General features: G+C 42.8%; 1 protein-coding gene across 2 annotated transcripts in view; it reads right to left on the minus strand.

Moving 5' to 3' along the window:
- Positions 1–17294, minus strand: part of LOC105471375 (muskelin 1) — a 380915-nt gene that overhangs the window by 339447 nt on the left and 24174 nt on the right. The window contains exon 2 of one of the 2 annotated variants that reach the window (XM_011723823.2): positions 8833–8954. In XM_011723823.2, coding sequence (XP_011722125.1) covers positions 8833–8849 — 17 coding nt within the window. In that variant the 5' untranslated portion in view covers positions 8850–8954. Of the gene's footprint in view, positions 1–8832; positions 8955–17294 lie in introns of those variants that run through there. The other variant, XM_071093953.1, reaches the window with a different exon arrangement.

The following is a 17294-nucleotide window of genomic DNA, read 5'->3' on the forward strand; positions in this document are numbered from 1 at the left end:
AAACAAAATTTTAATGACGATATCTCTGAGTGATAGAATCATCTTGGTGATTTTTATTTCCTTCTTTTTACTCTGTATTCTGTATTTTTATACTGCACATGTATTGCCATTTTTGTAATTCAAGTATAATTCACTTCTGATGCAGTGAATAAAATAACTTTGTCCAGTACTCTTTAAATACAACTGGGCAAGGCTAATTATTTAATATTCAATTACATTTAGTTTTGATTGTGTACAGATCATAGTTTATGAAAATATAGCTCTAAAGGAAAGTTTGAGGTTTGGAAATTCTGTCATTTGATGTAATAGGATAATTTTAAATGTATAGCTCAGGAGTACACCGTTCATTTTTTTCCTCCTTTTTATATAATACAAAAACAACAGATCCAGTTTGGCACAAACTTTCTCCTCCAAAGCCACCTTTGTGCTGAAATCCAGCATCTCAGGTTTCAGTCAAGTAATTTGCAGATGAGAAAAGGTTTCTTAGCAAAATGTTCTTATGGTTTTACTACAGTGTTAGTTCCCAGTAATTTGGCAGAGTACTGTGTTCACAGCTAAGTGAGTCAGAGGGAAGGCTGCTCCTTCTGATTTTCTGATATGCAGAGAGGACAGGCAGTTATCAAATCAAATCACTCTTTTTTAACCACTAAAATAAATGTAAGGCTATGACAGCAGATGCAATCAAAGAAAAATATAGTTAATGAATATCTGTAGTTTATTACTAGTTAATACAAGGACTGCCTGGTTTATCATTCAATTATGAAAAAGTTATTCCTTTAAGGTCAATAAAAATTTTTTAAACCAACTTACAAAAACAAGCCTATTTTATAATCATATCACCATCTGAATGTTCTATTATCAGATAATTGTCCCTTCTTCATTTATTTTGAAATAGATATTTTATTTATCTAATCTTCTTCTGCTTGGTCACATGTCATTTTCTCCTAAATAAACCTTTGTCAGCTCCTGTCATGAAATCTATGAACAGATTATCATGGAAGTACTTTTTTACCCTGAATGTAGACTTTAAAGCAAAATCATAGGTAGATTTAGTTATTCATTTGAAAGTGAAACTTTGATTTAACAAATGGCTAGAGGCAGACAATTTTGATTTGGGTCCGTCTGTCCATTTGAGTTTCCATGGATTATTATATACTGCACATAAATTCAATTTACACTTGCAACTATGTTCCAAGCTTTGTGCTAAGTATTTTCATGTATAATCCCAAGCTATTTGTGAAATAGCTATTTTATTATTTTTGGTTTGTTTGTTCGAGACAGGGTCTTGATCTGTCACCCAGGCTGGAGTGCAGTGGTGCCATCATAGCTCACTGCAGTCTCGACCTCCTGGGCTCAAGGGATCCTTCCACTTCAGCCTCCTTGGTAGCTGGGACTACAGGTGCATACCACTACACCCAGCTAATTTTTTAATTTTTTTTGTAGAGACAGGGTTTTGCCATGTTGCCCACACTTGAAATCGTTATTTTAGAGAGAGATTAAGTTGCTTGCTCAAGATCATACAGTCATTGAGTTATTCCAGATTTTGTTGCCACTTTTCAGTTATGAACAATGGTGATTGAGAGCATTTGTAACAGTCCTTGGTGCCTAGTACTGGGCCTTGTACTAGAAAGGTTCAAAGGATGATAGACATCTATCTGGTTGCAAAAACAAGAGGTACAAGGTAATTATCGGAGGAAAGACGGGGCCCACTGAGGTGGAGCATGCTTTCTCTCATGCAGAAACCAACTAAAAGGAGAAGGAAGAGGGAAGTCTGTTCTTCACAGCAGCAAAGCGGCACTAGCTTTCTGCCTTGATCTTTTAACAAACTTAGGAAGGTTCCAATATCTTCAAGCCTGGGAATACACAGTGTTTGAATGTGATGACCAGCAAACTAAGGTCAACCTGAGAAAGTTGATTCTTGACATATTTCCAGCAAGGGTCACTTGTTTCATCCCAACAGACTCAAAGTTAAGAATTAAAAACCTCAACTGTAGTAAATTACATGTTTGAAAAACAGAGTTCTAATTACTCGTACATCCCAAATGCCAATGGGGCCTACTCTATTCATGTACTCATAGTTTTATGAAAAACTGTTTGTTTGGGATGTGGTTTTTTAAAAGTAATTTACCTTGGGACAGGTTTAGTTGAAGAATGGAATACGTGAGAAAAGAATTTTCCAACTTTTGTTGACTCAGAGATGAAAAGGAAAATACGTTTATATGAATATGGCTACTTGTTGATCTAAGACACTTGAAATTTCATTTGCTAAATGCCATATCCAATTATAAATTTCAAGCATAATTTCCAAACCATACCCTTGTTCTAATACTACAGAACCATCTCAATGGGCATCAACTGGGCATCAAATTAACTATTCCTATAAGGCTACACTAGAGTTACTACTAGAAACATTTCATTTGTGGAGACATAAAGACAGGTTACACGATACTTTGTAAGTGGACTTGAACTAAAGGATATTAGAAATAAATAGGAACAACAAAAATAAAACATGACTAAACCAGCTCTCCTGCCACCATCAAAACAAACGTTTCCAAGGAACTGAAGCCAAGAAAATAGAAATCCACAAACACAAAGGCCAAGATAATCAGTCGAATCTACTAAATCTCCATAAATGACAAAACAAAACACTAAAAACCAAGCAATACCAAAAGCCCACCTGCATTGAATACCAAACAACACTGAATTTTCTGCCCCACCGCCTGCCACAGAAATCCGAGCCTGCAGCTGATTTTAAAATGACCAAATCTCCAAAAATTCTGAGAGATGTCAATTTTAAAGACACAATATCTTCAATCATATAGGTCATGTCCACATTAACGTAAGTAGTAATTATTAAAAAGGAAGGAATCTCCTTTATTCGTTTTAAAAACCAATTCTTTCTCAGATTTGCCACAGAGCCAGACCAACTTAATTGTTCAGACACAATAATATTAGACTGAACTATTTTTCTCTTTCTTCTTTTTTCTTTGGAGACTGGGTCTCACTGTGTCACCCAAGCTGGAGTGTAGTTGCACAATCATGGCTCACTGCAGCCTCTACCTCCTTGGTTCAAGTGATTCTCCTGCTTCAGCCTCCCAAGTAACTGGGACTACGGCTGTGCACCACCACGCCTGGCTAATTTAAAAAATTTTTAGAGATGGGGTCTTGCTATGTTGCCCAGGCTGGTCTCAAACCCCTGGGCTCAAGTGTTGGGAGTACAGTCATGAGTCACCGTGTCCAACCCTGAACTGTGTTTCAATCCAATAATTTTTATTATGGAGAGAAAGCTGGGCAATTTAAACAATTATGTGCTTTATTTCTCCATTTCTGTATTCCATTCTTGCTAATATACAGGTATTGAATTTAACTTGTTTCATTCTTAATGGTTTATGTCTTCTTTTTAGAAAAATTTAAACCAGCCAAAAGGCTGCAGGGTAAGTGTTGGTGGCTAGTTCCTATGAGTAACAAGTCATAGTCCATAGAGCCCAGGATGCTGACCTGGAGAACAGGCCAAATTCTGCAGATGTGGTAGTTCATACCTGTAATTCCAGCTCTTCGAGAAACTGAGGTGGGAGGATCACTTGAGCCCAAGAGTTCCAGGTTATAGTGAACCATGATCACGCCACTGCACTCCAGCCTAGGCAACAGAGCGAGACTCTGTCTCAAAAAGAAAAAATTCTGACTGCCCTGAAAAAACCCTGAATACCTACAACATAGAAAATCTAAAGCTTGTGCATAATGCTTGTCAGTGGTTAAGTTCATGCACGTTACAGACTTCACCATAGCCCTCCCACCATACCACCACACCATGGATGCAGGTACTACACAAGCCTCCTTGTATCCACATGACCATTTCTTCTCATTTGGATGCAGTATCTGCTAATGAGCAAGGTCACTTGAAAGAGAACTGAACTCGGAATCAGAGTCCAAGTGTGTCAGTTCCAGCTCTTTGGGGGACTAGACAAGGCAATTTAGTGCAGTGGATCAGTGTCTGCCTGCTAAAGTTAGACAGTGTGGGTGGAAATCCTGGTTTTCCACTTTCTAGCTATGTGACTATAGGCAAGACTCTTAAATCTTGTGACTCGGTTTTCTTATTTGTAAAATGACAATGATATCAATAACTACCTTAGAGGATTAAATGTCTTAAGATGGTTTAGAACAGAGTTGCAGATATTCTAAGCACTCAATCAATGTGGGCAATTATTTTTACTAGCTATATGACCCTGGGGAGCTCAACTAAGCTCCGTAAGACTCTATTTCATCTTCTGTACAAGAAGGGGTCACGATCTCACATGGTCTTTATGAAGACTGAATAAACTCAAGTAACACATACGTGGAAGCTATTTTTAAGACATAATCAATGGCTGGGGGCAGTGGCTCACACCTATAATCCCAGCCCTTTGGGAGGTCGAGGCGGGTGGATCACCTGAGGTCAGGAGTTCGAGACCAGCCTGACATGGTGAAACCCCGTCTCTACTAAAAACAAACAAACAAAAAATAGCTGGGCATGGTGGCAGGCACCTGTAATCCCAGCTACTTGGGAGGCTGAGGGAGGAGAATCACTTGAACCCAGGAGGCAGAGGTTGCTGAGATCAAGCCACTGCACTCCAGCCTGGGCAACGGAGGGAGATCCCATCTCAAAAAAAAAAAGAATAATAAATAAAAGTAAGTAAATAAATAAATAAAATATAATCAAGTATCAGATGACTCCTTCAACCTAGCAGAATTAGTTCCTTTCTGTTCTTTGCTTCCATCATACTTAAAAAACATACATGCAACTGCTATAGCACTTGTCGCAAGGTACTGTAAGAATTTGCCCACAAGTCTTCTCCCCCACCAACAGCACATCCTCCGATTCACCTCTGCACCCTTCACACATTGGACATACCTGGGACAGGACCGGTACTCAATAAATATTTGTTTAAATGAATATCGTTCAAACAATTGCACAGGAATTCTCAAGGCCTTTGCTGGGAATGATGGATTATCACTTTTGCTGAGGCTCCTCAGTAGACGACCCAGAAATGTGCTTTTCTTCAGGCACAATATATTGAGATTCTGTCATTTCAGATCCCGCCGGTGTTGTATTTGTAGCATTTGTTCATTCTTTTCACTTAATAAATAATTAGCAAGCACCTACTCTGCCAGATCCTATGGTGGGCTCCATCTAGTATGCCCAAGTGGCAAATGGCCAGACTAATACAGTTCCTGCATATTACATATAGAGGGAACCTACGTACTATAGAATCATCCATCCTTTGAGATAAACTCCTCGGTTTGATTATTTCATTAGGGTGATAGGATCTCAAGGTGGGAAAGAACGGCTTTCTAGAAGTAAAAGTCCTTATACTTTTATTTTGATTTACTTATTTTAGAGACAAGGTCTCACTCTGATGCCCAAGCTGGAGTGCAGTGGCATGATCCTAGCTCACTGCAGTCTTGAACTCCTGAATTCTAGTGATTCTCCTGCCTCAGCCTCCCCAGTATCTTGGACTACAGAGGTGTACCACCACACCCACCTTGGGGTCCTTATAGAATAATAATTAAGGTTTGCGATCTGACTGCCTGGGTTCAAATCCCAGATCTGCTTTGTACCAAGGTGTAAGTTCTTGGACAAATTGCTTAATCCCTCTAAGCCTCACTTTCTCATCTGTAAAATGAGCTAGTGGGATTGATGTATTAGAAACGACAACCACGTTAATCACATATTATGGCACTTGCCATACAGTACGCACTCACTCTGTGTTTGCTATTATAAACAAATCTATTCTCCTCATTTCCTCACTCGGGTGTTTGAACTTCTGTCACAAATGTACCCAGTGAATGGGGCATGACTGCCCCGCTTCTGGGCCCCAGGGTCAGGGAATTTACTACCTCCAATGGTTGTTATTTGGCTGCTAGGCAGATCTCGCAGTTGACCAGTGTTAATGGGTTGAAATATACATGCTTACATCTTCCACTCATTGGCCCTCAATCTGCCATTGGGATTGTCCAGAAGAAATCAAATCTCTCCTCTGCCGGATTAGACCTCAAACTTTGAAAGGTAGCTACATATGCTAGTTTTCACCACCCCCCTTACACACCTACATACAACCTTGGATCTTTTTGTTATTTCTGAATAATTCTGTGCAGCAGATTTCTTATTATCCTTTTTATTTTTCTCATATAATCCTTTGTTGATCAATGTATCCGAATGTCTGAAGCCCAGAATTCATAAAACACAATAAATGTGGTCTGATCGTTGGTGAGTACTAGAGAACTAGTTCCCCTCTGGAACATTACATTTCTATTAATACAACAAAAGATTGATTTTTAAAAAAGCTACATCCCACTGTGTTGACTCATCATCTTCTTACAATCAACAGGAGACTGTAAATCTTCCTGCCGTGTGTAGCTGTAAGCCATCTCGCCCCCACTCAGTACTTGTACAATTCAATTTGGGGATCTTTGAGTACTTTATATTGGTACCCATTAAACTCTATATGGTTTGATATGATTCATTATTACATTTAGTCAGGATTGGGGGCGGGGAGAGAATCTGATTGTATCCTCCAACCTATTTGTTATTCTTTCTAGTGTGTGTCATCTGTAAATTTTTTAAGCGTGCTGTCAGTATTATTGTCTTAGTCATCGATAAAAGTGTTCAGGGAAAAACCAGACTTTCATTAGATCCCTAGAGATCCGAATGTGCATTAGCCCCTTTGTGTGTGTGTGTGTGTGTGTGTGTGTGTGTGTGTGTGTGTGTGGTGAGGGCGGGGGTGGGGTGGGGACGGAGTTTCACTCTTGTTGCCCAGACTGGAGTGCAATGGCACGATCTCGGCCCACTGCAACCTCTGCCTACTGGGTTCAAGCGATTCTCCTGCCTCAGCCTCCCGAGTAGCTGGGATTACAGGCATGTGCCACCACACCTGGCTAATTTTGTATTTTTAGTAAACACTGGGTTTCTCCATGTTGGTCAGGCTGCTCTCGAACTCCTGACCTCAGGTGATCCACCCGCCTCAACCTCCCAAAGTGCTGAGATTACAGGCGTGAACCACTGTGCCCGACCCACATCAACCTCTTGAAAGAAAGAAACAAACAAAGAAAAACAAGGGCCAGGTGTGGTGGCTCATGCTTGTAACCCTAACACTTTGGGAGTCTGAGGCAGGAGGATTGCTTGAGGCCAGGAGTTCAAGACCAGCCTGAGTAACATAGCAAAACCTCATCTCTATTTTAAAAAGTATAAAAATTAAAAAGAAAAACTTAAAAAAATACATTATTCATTCAATCAAAAAATATTTACTGAATGTCTTCTGCGTACCAGTTACTACTCCAAGTGCTGAGCATCTAGTGCTAAACAAAAAAATTGTCTGCCCTCATGATGCTTACATTCTAGAAGGAGAGGTAGACAATAAACAAAGAAGCGTTATGAAAAACAAAAGCAGGCCGGGCACGGTGGCGCATGCCTGTAATCCCAGCACTTTAGGAGCCCTAGGAGAGTGGATTAGAAGGTCAGGAGAGTGAGACCATCCTGGCTAACACAGTGAAACCCTGTCTCTACTAAAAATACAAAAAAAAAAAAAAAAAAAAAAAATTAGCCGGGCGTGGTGGCAGGCGCCTGTAGTCTCAGCTACTCGGGAGGCTGAGGGAGAACAATGGCGTGAACCCAGGAGGCAGAGTTTTCAGTGAGCCAAGATCACGCCACTGCACTCCAGCCTGGGTGACAGAGCAAGACTCGGTCTCAAAAAAAAAGAAAAAAAGAGAAAAACAAAAGCAGTTATGGAGCTAGAGAAATTTGACAGTGGGGATGGAATAGGGTTGCCAATAGGCAGTATGGCTAAAGCAGAGTTGGTTTTGGAGTATGGTTGAACTACTCATGTCCTGCATTATTCAACTGGCCATGAGTGGTGAGCAAGTCTTTCTGAGTCTCAAAATCCACTTTTATTTTTATTTTTTATTTTTTTCAGATAAGGTCTTGCTCTGTTGCCTAGGCTAGAGTACAGTGTTGTGATCAGGGCTCACTGCAGCCTCGAACTCCTGGGCTCAAGTGATCCTCCTGCCTCAGCCTCCCAAGTATCTGGGACTACAGGCACATGCCACCTGTAGTCCTAGATAATTTTTAAATATTTGTAGAGATGGGGTCTTGCTATGTTGCCCAGGCTGATCTTGAATTTCCAGCCTCAAGCAATCCTCCTGCCTTGGCCTTCCAAAACACTGGGATTACAGGTGTGAGCTACTGTACCCAGCTGAAAATCCACTTTTCTCTATGTAAAGTCACTTTAGGAAAAAATCAACAGAGCAATGATAAAGAATTTCTTTTTTTTTTTTTTTTTTTGAGATGGAGTCTCATGCTGTCGCCTGGGCTGGCATGCAGCGGTGCGATCTCAGCTCACTGCAACTTCCGCCTCCTGGGTTCAAGCGATTCTCCTGCCTCAGCCTCCTGAGTAGTGAGATTACGGGCACCTGCCACCACGCCCAGCAATTTTTTGTATTTTTAGTAAATATGGGGTTTCACCATGTTGGTCAGCTGGTCTTGAACTCCTGACCTCGTGATTTGCCCGCCTCGGCCTCCCATAGTGCTGGGATTACAGGCATGAGCCACTGTGCCCAAAGAATTTAAATACTCATGAAACAGAGGAGAAAATGTGAAAGGATGGAACTCCTCAGAAGACTTCACAACATTTCTCGGTACACATAGCACATTCAAACAATGTGAAAACAACTAGACAACTAGACAGGAGTCCAGTCACATCTTCTGATGAAGACTCCAGAGAGAATTACAAAAGCATTACTCTACAGGTACGGTCCATTGTTGACAACTAAACAGAGAAAAAATGAAACATCAACACTTACCGAATTCCAGTCCCCATGTTTTCAAGTATGGAGCAGGTTATGAATCCAATAGTTTATGGAGTCAGGAGGACGGAATGTTTGGATGATCCCAAAACATGGTTTGAGAGTCTGGATATGGAACTCTGGAAAAGACGCCCACAAGTGACAGATGTGAAGTATACCTCTATTAATTACCCTCTGCTTGCAATTTTTTTTTTTTTTCTTTTGAGACATAGTCTTGCTCTGTTTCCCAGGCTGGAGTGTGGTGGCGCAATCTCGGCTCACTGCAACCTCTGCCTCCGAGGTTCAAGGGATTCTCGTGCCTCAGCCTCCTGAGTAGCTGGGATTACAGGCGTGCACCGCCACATCTAGCTAATATTTTTGTATTTTTTTTTTTCAGTAGATGCGGGGTTTCACTGTGTTGGCCAGGCTGTTCTTGAACTCCTGACCTCAAGTGATCCACCCACCTTGACCTCTCAAAGTGCTGGGATTACAGGCAATAGGCCACTGTACCTAGCCCCCTCTGCTTGCAATTCTAATGTTGATGAGTTCTTCTAAATTTGTTTTATCTTTTTTTAAAAAGAGATGGGGTTATCTTTTTTTTTTAAAAGGGCTGGCCTCAATCTCCTGGGCTCATGGAATCCTCCTGCTTCAGCTTCCCAAGTAGCTGGGACTACAGGTGTGCACCACCATGCCCAGCAATAGTTTTAGTGTTTAAATAAATCCCTTTAATGTTTGAGGGACTGGACAAATCTTTGTTGAGTAAAATACTAATTGCTTTCTCCGATTGGAAATTTTATTTATTATTATTATTTTGAGACGGGGTCTCACTCTGTTGCCTAGGCTGGAGTGCAGTGGTGTTATCATAGCTCAGTGCAGCCTCGACCTCCTGGGTTCAAGTGATCCTCCCATCTCAGCCCCCTGATTAACTGGTACTATAGGTGCACATCACACCTGGTTAATTTTTTTTATTATTATTATTATTTTAATTTTTTCTTTTTTTCTTTTTTTTTGAGATGGAGTCTTGCTCTATCACCCCGGCTGAAGTACAGTGGTGTGATCTTGGCTCACTGCAACCTCCGCCTCCCAGGTTCAAGTAATTCTCTTGCCTCAGCCTCCCGAGTAGCTAGAAGTACAGGCACACACCATCACATCCGGCTGATTTTTTTTTTGTATTTTTAGTAGAGACAGGGTTTCACCATTTTGGCCAGGCTGGTTTCAAACCCCTGACCTCAGGTGATGTGCCCACCTCGACCTCCCAAAGTGTTGGGATTACAGGCATGAGTCACCGTGCCCTGCCTTTTTTTTGTTTTTGTAGAGAGAGACTTGTTGTGTTGCCCAGTCTGGTCTCAAACTCCTCGGCTGCAGCAACCCTGCAGCCTAAGGCTAAGGCAACCCTTAGCCTCCCAAAGTGATGGGATTACAGTTGTGAGTCACCACACCCAGCCAGAAATGTAATTTCTATTTTCACAATGATACCTTTGACATTCGCATTCATTCATTTCTTGAGCATTTGTTTTTTATACCAAATACTTTATTGGCATTAGGAATACAAAGGTGGATAGAAAAAATAAGGTCCCCGTAAGCACTTACAGGAACCTCACAGGAGAGGGCACGGTAGAAACAGGAAAGTCAGCCGTGATAAAGAAGCGTGTTATGAAGAGATAAGTACTGAGAGCCCTAGGAGGTCACCTAACCCAGATTTAGGGAAAATTGGAAGTTAGTAACTTGTACACAGACACTTAGAAGGTGTGAAGGAGTTAACCAAATAAAGAGGTGGGGAAGTCTGTTTCAGGTGGAGGGCACAACGTACGCAGATTTTGGAAAGAATGTGAATGATTATGCATGCTGAGTATGTGAGTACTGAAAGTAGTTTAGAGAGCCTTAGAGTGGTCAGATATGAGACTGGAAAGGTGAGCAGCACCAAATTATGAGAAATGTACAAGCCACATTCTCGAGGAGATAGAATCTACTGAAAGTCATGATGGATCACATGTTGGAGTTTTGAAGACAGAAAAGTCCGGACTGGAGATCGGGTTTAAGACTTGGACAACTGGGTGGATAGTGGATATCATTCACTAAGACAGCAAAAATATGAAGAGGAAATTGAGGAGATTTTGGGGAGAAGGTGCTGAGTTCAACTTTCGATGTGCTTGTTTTGTGATGACTGGGGAACACTCAGAGCAACAGGAAGTAGTTTGATCTAGAAATCTGAGGACACGCGTTTAGAAGTCATGCATACGTGACAGACAAGAGAGTTCACAGCGATGAATCAGATGCCCTCGGAGGGTGTGTAGGAGCAGAGAAAAAGAAAGAAGCCAGAATAACACCAAAGCTTAAATAAAGGATGGTGTGGGTCCGGTGCGGTGGCTCACGCCTGTAATCCCAGCATTTGGGGAGGCTGAGGCGGGCGGATCCTGAGGTCAGGAGATGGAGACCATCCTGGCTAACATGGTGAAACCCCATCTCTACTAAAAATACAAACAGAAAAATTAGCTGGGCATGGTGGCGGGTGCCTGTAGTCCCAGCTACTGGGGAGGCTAAGGCAGAAGAATTGCTTGAACCTGGGAGGCAGAGGTTGCAGTGAGCTGAGATCGTGCCACTGCCCTCCAGCCTAAGTGACAAAGCAAGACTCTGTCTTACCGAAAAAAAAAAAAAAAAAAAGGATGGTGTGTTAGTTCATTCTGTGTTGCTTAAAAGGAATGCCTGAAGCTGGGTAATTTCTAAAGAAAAGAGGTTTATTTGGCTCACAGTTCTTCAGGCTGTACAAGAAGCATGGCAGTCACATCTGCTTCTGGTAAGGTCTCAGGAAGCTTTTACTCACGGCAGAAGGTGAAGGGCACCAGGTATGTCACATGACATGGCCAGAGACAGAGCAAGAGTGAGAAGAGGAGGTGTTGCTCTTTTTAAACATCAGTGTTCATGTGAACTAATAGGGCGAGAACTCACTCATTACAGCAAGAAAGGCACCAAGCCATTCATGAGGGATCCACCCCCATGATCCAGACACCTCTCACCAGGCCCCACCTCCAATGCTGGGGATGAAATTTCAACATGAGGTTTGGAGGACACAAATATCCAAGCTATATGAGATGAGCAGAGAAAGGACCCCTGGAAAAAAGAGTGAGAAGGTATAGCCAGAGAGGTAGGGGAAAAAGAATTATGAGGTATCCAGAGAACAAAGGAAAAGCATGTTTCAAGGAGTAGGCTGTGGTCCACAAAGGCAAATGCTATCAAGAGATCAAGCAAGAAAAAGACTAAGAAGCACCCATGGGTGAGAACCATGGAGATATCTGACCAGTTTGGCAGGGAGCAGGGCCCAGGGAGGCAGCAGTCAGGTCATAGTGAGTTGAGGAGTAAATGGAACCAATGGACACAGACACCTGTTTCAAAAAATTTGCCTTGAAAGTGGAAGACATAATCCCTAAACTTTCTTTCCAAGGTTAAGGAAGGTGGGCCGCCATTAGGCCCTTACCACCTGTGTGTCAGCTCAGCTGACCTCATGCCAATGCTCTTGAAGGACATGGCCTGTGTGTTGAACGGCAGCCCAAACACCAGTACTGGTCTTGGCCAAAACTGCAGAACAAACCAAATCAGCCTTTTGTGTCCTCCTCCTAACTCTTCTTCTGCACCTGCCCCTGTCCCTAGGCCTCTGAGGTCCACACAGACTTCCTGGTCCATGGCCCACTGTGAGGCGTGAATGTGCACCTGAACTCTGAGCAGTCCACTGGTGAGATGACCTACAGAGGAATGAATCTGTTCTGACACATTTGTCACACCGTCACTATCTCTCACTTCTTGTCATGGCCTATGTATCGGGACCAGTCAGAGGGAGAGGAGAGGAGTGTAGTCACCTTGGAGTCTGGAACAAACAGCTGGCTCTGCAGCTGGCCAGGCAGCTATCCAAGCAGGGGGCCTCCCTAGGAGCAAAATCCAGAAGCCAAAATAAATGGGTCAGGTGGAAAGCGGATGACTATAACTGCAAGCAATGCTGAAGGTTGGCCCTGGGAACTGAAGGTGAGTCAAGGCCTAATGGACGGACACCTGAAGGGGTTTGAATGAGAGGGGAGGGACGGGCGGAATCCAAGAGCAGGGGCCAGAAATGGGTTAGAGTCAATAGACCACACAGAGGCCACAAACAATGATGCTGTACAGATGGGTCCATCACCACCAGCTCTCTGTTACCCTGAATCCCAGGGTACTGTTTCAGATCTCAGACCTTCACATGAAATTTCTGATATTGACAATTCTTCAAATCTTATTTCCACAACACTCCTTCTCCTGCCATCCTATCCCTGTATTCCAAGAAGAAGATAGGAAAGCCCTGGGCCTGGTTGGGGTGCTAATGAGGTGCTCATAGGCCTTAGTGGTAACTAACCTGAAATAGGTCCCCCATCCTAAGAACCAGGAGTGGAAGTGAAGGCCTGGCACAGTTAATTTAGGCCCTAAATCAGTAAGAAAGCTAGCAGCATGACTTGATTCGTGGAAACATTATTTCTAAGTTGTAATCATTCCAGATTACTTAGGTTTTCCAAAACGCATACAACGACTGAACTGAAAGGCTTAACTGTCTTCAGTTTGTGATTAGAGCACAGAGAGGAGATAAAGAACACTGGTAAACATCACATATAAATACACTGTTTCTGCCCGTGCACAGACAGGCTACGCTGCACAAACTGAGCTTTCAGCCGAAGATATTTTTTTTCATTTCACTCAAGTCAATAGTCACTTACCCGCTGAATATTGCTTAAAGCAGAGTTTTCATCTAATTCTCATTTAATGAGCTTGAAAAGGCAAAACTAAGTAATAATACCTCATTTGTGTGTAATGCTTGTCTTTCAAAGAAGGCATCATAACCCATTTTAGACTACCTAATTTACAGTAACAACACTTTTACAATGTAAATACTAGTAAGGGCTATTATCATTTTACAAATTATGCATGAAAGAGACCAAGGCACCTAGAAATGAAATGACTGGTTCAGTGTAACTTCCACTTCAGAGGGGTTACGGCTGGTTTATTTTTAAATTTTTTTATGAAAAATTTAAAAACCATGACTAATGAAATGATGCTTCAAATAAACATATTTATTAAGATGTACCTTGTGCTCCAATTTTAAAGGAAAAAATATTTTGCTTAAAAGAAATAACAAGGACCAAAATGTTCCTGTGTTCCAGCCAGGCGCAGTGGCTCACGCCTGTAATCCCAGGACTTCAGGAGGCAGAGGTGGAGGCAGGTGGATAACCTGAGGTCGGGAGTTAGAGACCAGCCTGACCAATGTGGAGAAACCTCGTCTCTACTAAAAATACAAAATTAGCTGGGCGTGGTGGCACACGCCTGTAATCCCAGCTACTTAGGAGGCTGAGGCAGGAGAATCACTTGAACCCGGGAGGCGGAGATTGCAGTGAGCCGAGATTGTACCATTGCACCCCAGCCTGGGCAACAAGAGCGAAACTCCGTCAAAAAAAAAAAAAAAAAAAAAAAAAAAAAAAAAAAGAAAGAAGAAAGAAAGAAAAGAAAAGAAAAAAAGACAAGACAAGACAAGGACCAAAATGTTCCTGTGTTCTGGCCAGGCACAGTGGCTCACACCTGTAATCCCAGCACTTTGGGAGGCCAAGGCAGGTGGATCACCTGAGATCAGGAGTTCAAGACCAGCCTGGCCGACATGGTGAAACCCCATCTCTACTAAAAATACAAAAATTAGCCAGGTATGGTGGTGCATGCATGTAATCCCAGCTACTTGGGAGGCTGAGGCAGGAGAATTGCGTGAACCCAGGAGGCGGAGGTGGCAGTCAGCCCAGATCGTGCCACTGCACACCAGCCTCGGCAACAGAGCAAGACTCCATCTCAAAAACAAAAACATGTTCATGTGTTTCACAGATCACATCTCTCTCACAAATCTAGAATTAAACCAATCAATTCCTACCACCCAACTCTGATGTTCATCAGCATAATTCCACAATCTTGTGTCACACACAGTACAAGTCATGGGATGGATCACTCCCCTTTCCATACGCATTACGTTGCAATAATCTTGTCTCAATCGGATGTGGAAAAAAACATTATATGTGCAAATTCTGCATATACGTGAAGTCACTGACACTCTTTTTCTTTTATTAGCTTCAATTAGGGGCGTAACATTTTTCTGATCCTTTTATACATTCATTCATTCATCCACACTCTCCAGCCTTCATGCAACTATTCAACAAACACGATTATGTGCTCAAAATGTACAGGCGCTATTCTAGATGCACAGGATAGAAATAGGAATAACGGCTAAGTGTGATGGCTCGCACCTGTAACCCCTGCATTTTGGAAGGGGATCACTTAAGCCCAGGAGTTCAAGACTAGCCTGGGCAACGCAGGGAGACCCCATCTATGCAAACAAGTTTTAAAAATTAGCTGGCTGTGGTGGCATGCAAAAAAATAAAACAACCTAGGAACCCCAGAATTAAGACAAAGTCACAGGCTTCAAGAAACTCACAGTCCAATGGGAAATCCAGAAGAGAAAACCATTGAAGTTCACTGTGGTAGGTGTGGCAATTGAACTACACGCAAACGTGGTCTGGGGCTCTGTGTGTGAGTGGGTGAGGAAGGCCTCCTGTAGAAGGTCCTCCTAGAACTAAGCATGCCAGGAAGAAGGGCATTGGGTGTTCCAGGGAACAGCATGGGCAAAGACACCAACAAATAAGAGCAGACGATGCATTTGGAGAACGGCAGGACATGTGGTACAACAGGAGTTGTTCAGTTACTTTATGGCTGGTTCTGTTTCACAATCTGGGCCCTGGACATCCCCAAAAATGCTTCTATGAAGGGAAACGTGTTGTCCTCAGTCATGTAAGTAAAAACACATTCTATATGGAATCGGCACCAAAATGCCTTTTGAAGCTTTGACCATTTGAGGAAAATGACACAGGGAACAACACAAAATCAAAGTTTGGGTCTGGTCTACCCAGGTTTGTATTCTTCATACTTCATTACTGTTGTACTCCAGTGGGGAGCCAGTAGGAACAGCCTGCTTATTCATCAAATCTAGGCGACCACTTGGTCCACCCCCATTATTATTTCAATATAACATTTTTATAGAGAAACATTTTGAAGTATAGCATTTTCAAATACACTATGTTGGATGGATCAGGTTTTTCCATACTCACCTCTTCCTGACCAGGCAGACTTGGTGCTGCTCACCCCGCAAAAAGGGCGGGAGTCAGCCTGAAAGGCTTATTCTCAGGAACCCCACACACCTGCAAGAGGTGTTTGAAAATAATCTCTCAAAATCCTACACCCAAGTCCCTGCAGGGACAGCTCTTCCTTCAGGCCCCCTCTGAGAAGTCTTGCATGAAGGCCTTTATGAACTGGGACCAGGAGGAGATAAAATTGCAAGCACAACAGAGCTTATAAACAACCCTCCCTAGACTCACCCGACTGCCTGAGTAATCCCACCTGAATTCCCTTGTCACTTATGCAAAGCTTTGCACCCTGAAATCACATCATTGTTTCTACTCGGGAGTTTTTCAGAGACTCAGAATAACTCATTTATCTATTTTGGTTCATGATTGATCATGGGATCCTCTCGAAGACATTATTTCTTCATTCATCCGACTTTTATCCATTCAACAAGCATCTACTTCCTCATTTCTGCCTACTTCTTGAAGCCAATCCAGTCAGCCTTTTGCCCCTATTACTCCACTGAAAACACACCGATGAAGCTCGCAACGACCTCCATGACATCAAATCCAAATTCACAGTCTTCATCTTACTCCTCCTCTCAGCAGCCTCTTGGCACAATGTTCACCCCCTTCTAATAAAAACACTTTCTACCTTTACCTTCCATCACACCTCACTAGGTTTCCTCCTACCTCATTGTTGCCTGCCAGTCTCTTTGGCTGGGCCCTTCCCAGTGTCTGAATATTGGCAGCCCCACTAGGCTTGTCCCTCTGCAATTGTCAATCCAGTCCATTACCTTAAATATTGTATTTCTCACTCTGATGTGTCCCTAAACTCCTGACATGGAAGCGGAAGAGGGGCCAGGCACAGTGGCTCACGCCTGTAATCCCAGCACTTTGGGAGGAGGCGGGCAGATCACCTGAGGTCAGGAGTTTGAGATCAGCCTGGCCAACATGGCGAAATCCCGTCTCTACTAAAAATCCAAAAATTAGCTGGGCGTGGTGGCGGGTGCCTGTAGTCCCAGCTACTCAGGAGGCCGAGGCGGAAGAATCTCTTGAATCTGGGAGACGGAGGTTGCAATGAGCCGAGATCGCTGCACTGCACTCCAACCTGGGCGACAGAGCAAGATGCCATCTCAAAACAAAGACAAGAAAAAGGAAGTGGATTCTTTTCCTAGAAGCACTGAAGGAGGAGATGAGTTGGCAAGGAGAGGGGTGGCTTTTTTGTAAGAGGAATAGGATGAAAACAGGCACAAAGGTGTGGAGAGGGAAAACTGTGTTCCAAGAAAAGAGAGAAGTCTGATGTGGGCTGGAAAT

This window comes from Macaca nemestrina, chromosome 4 (genome assembly GCF_043159975.1).
Source record: "Macaca nemestrina isolate mMacNem1 chromosome 4, mMacNem.hap1, whole genome shotgun sequence".
NCBI classification, from domain to species: Eukaryota; Metazoa; Chordata; class Mammalia; order Primates; family Cercopithecidae; genus Macaca; species Macaca nemestrina.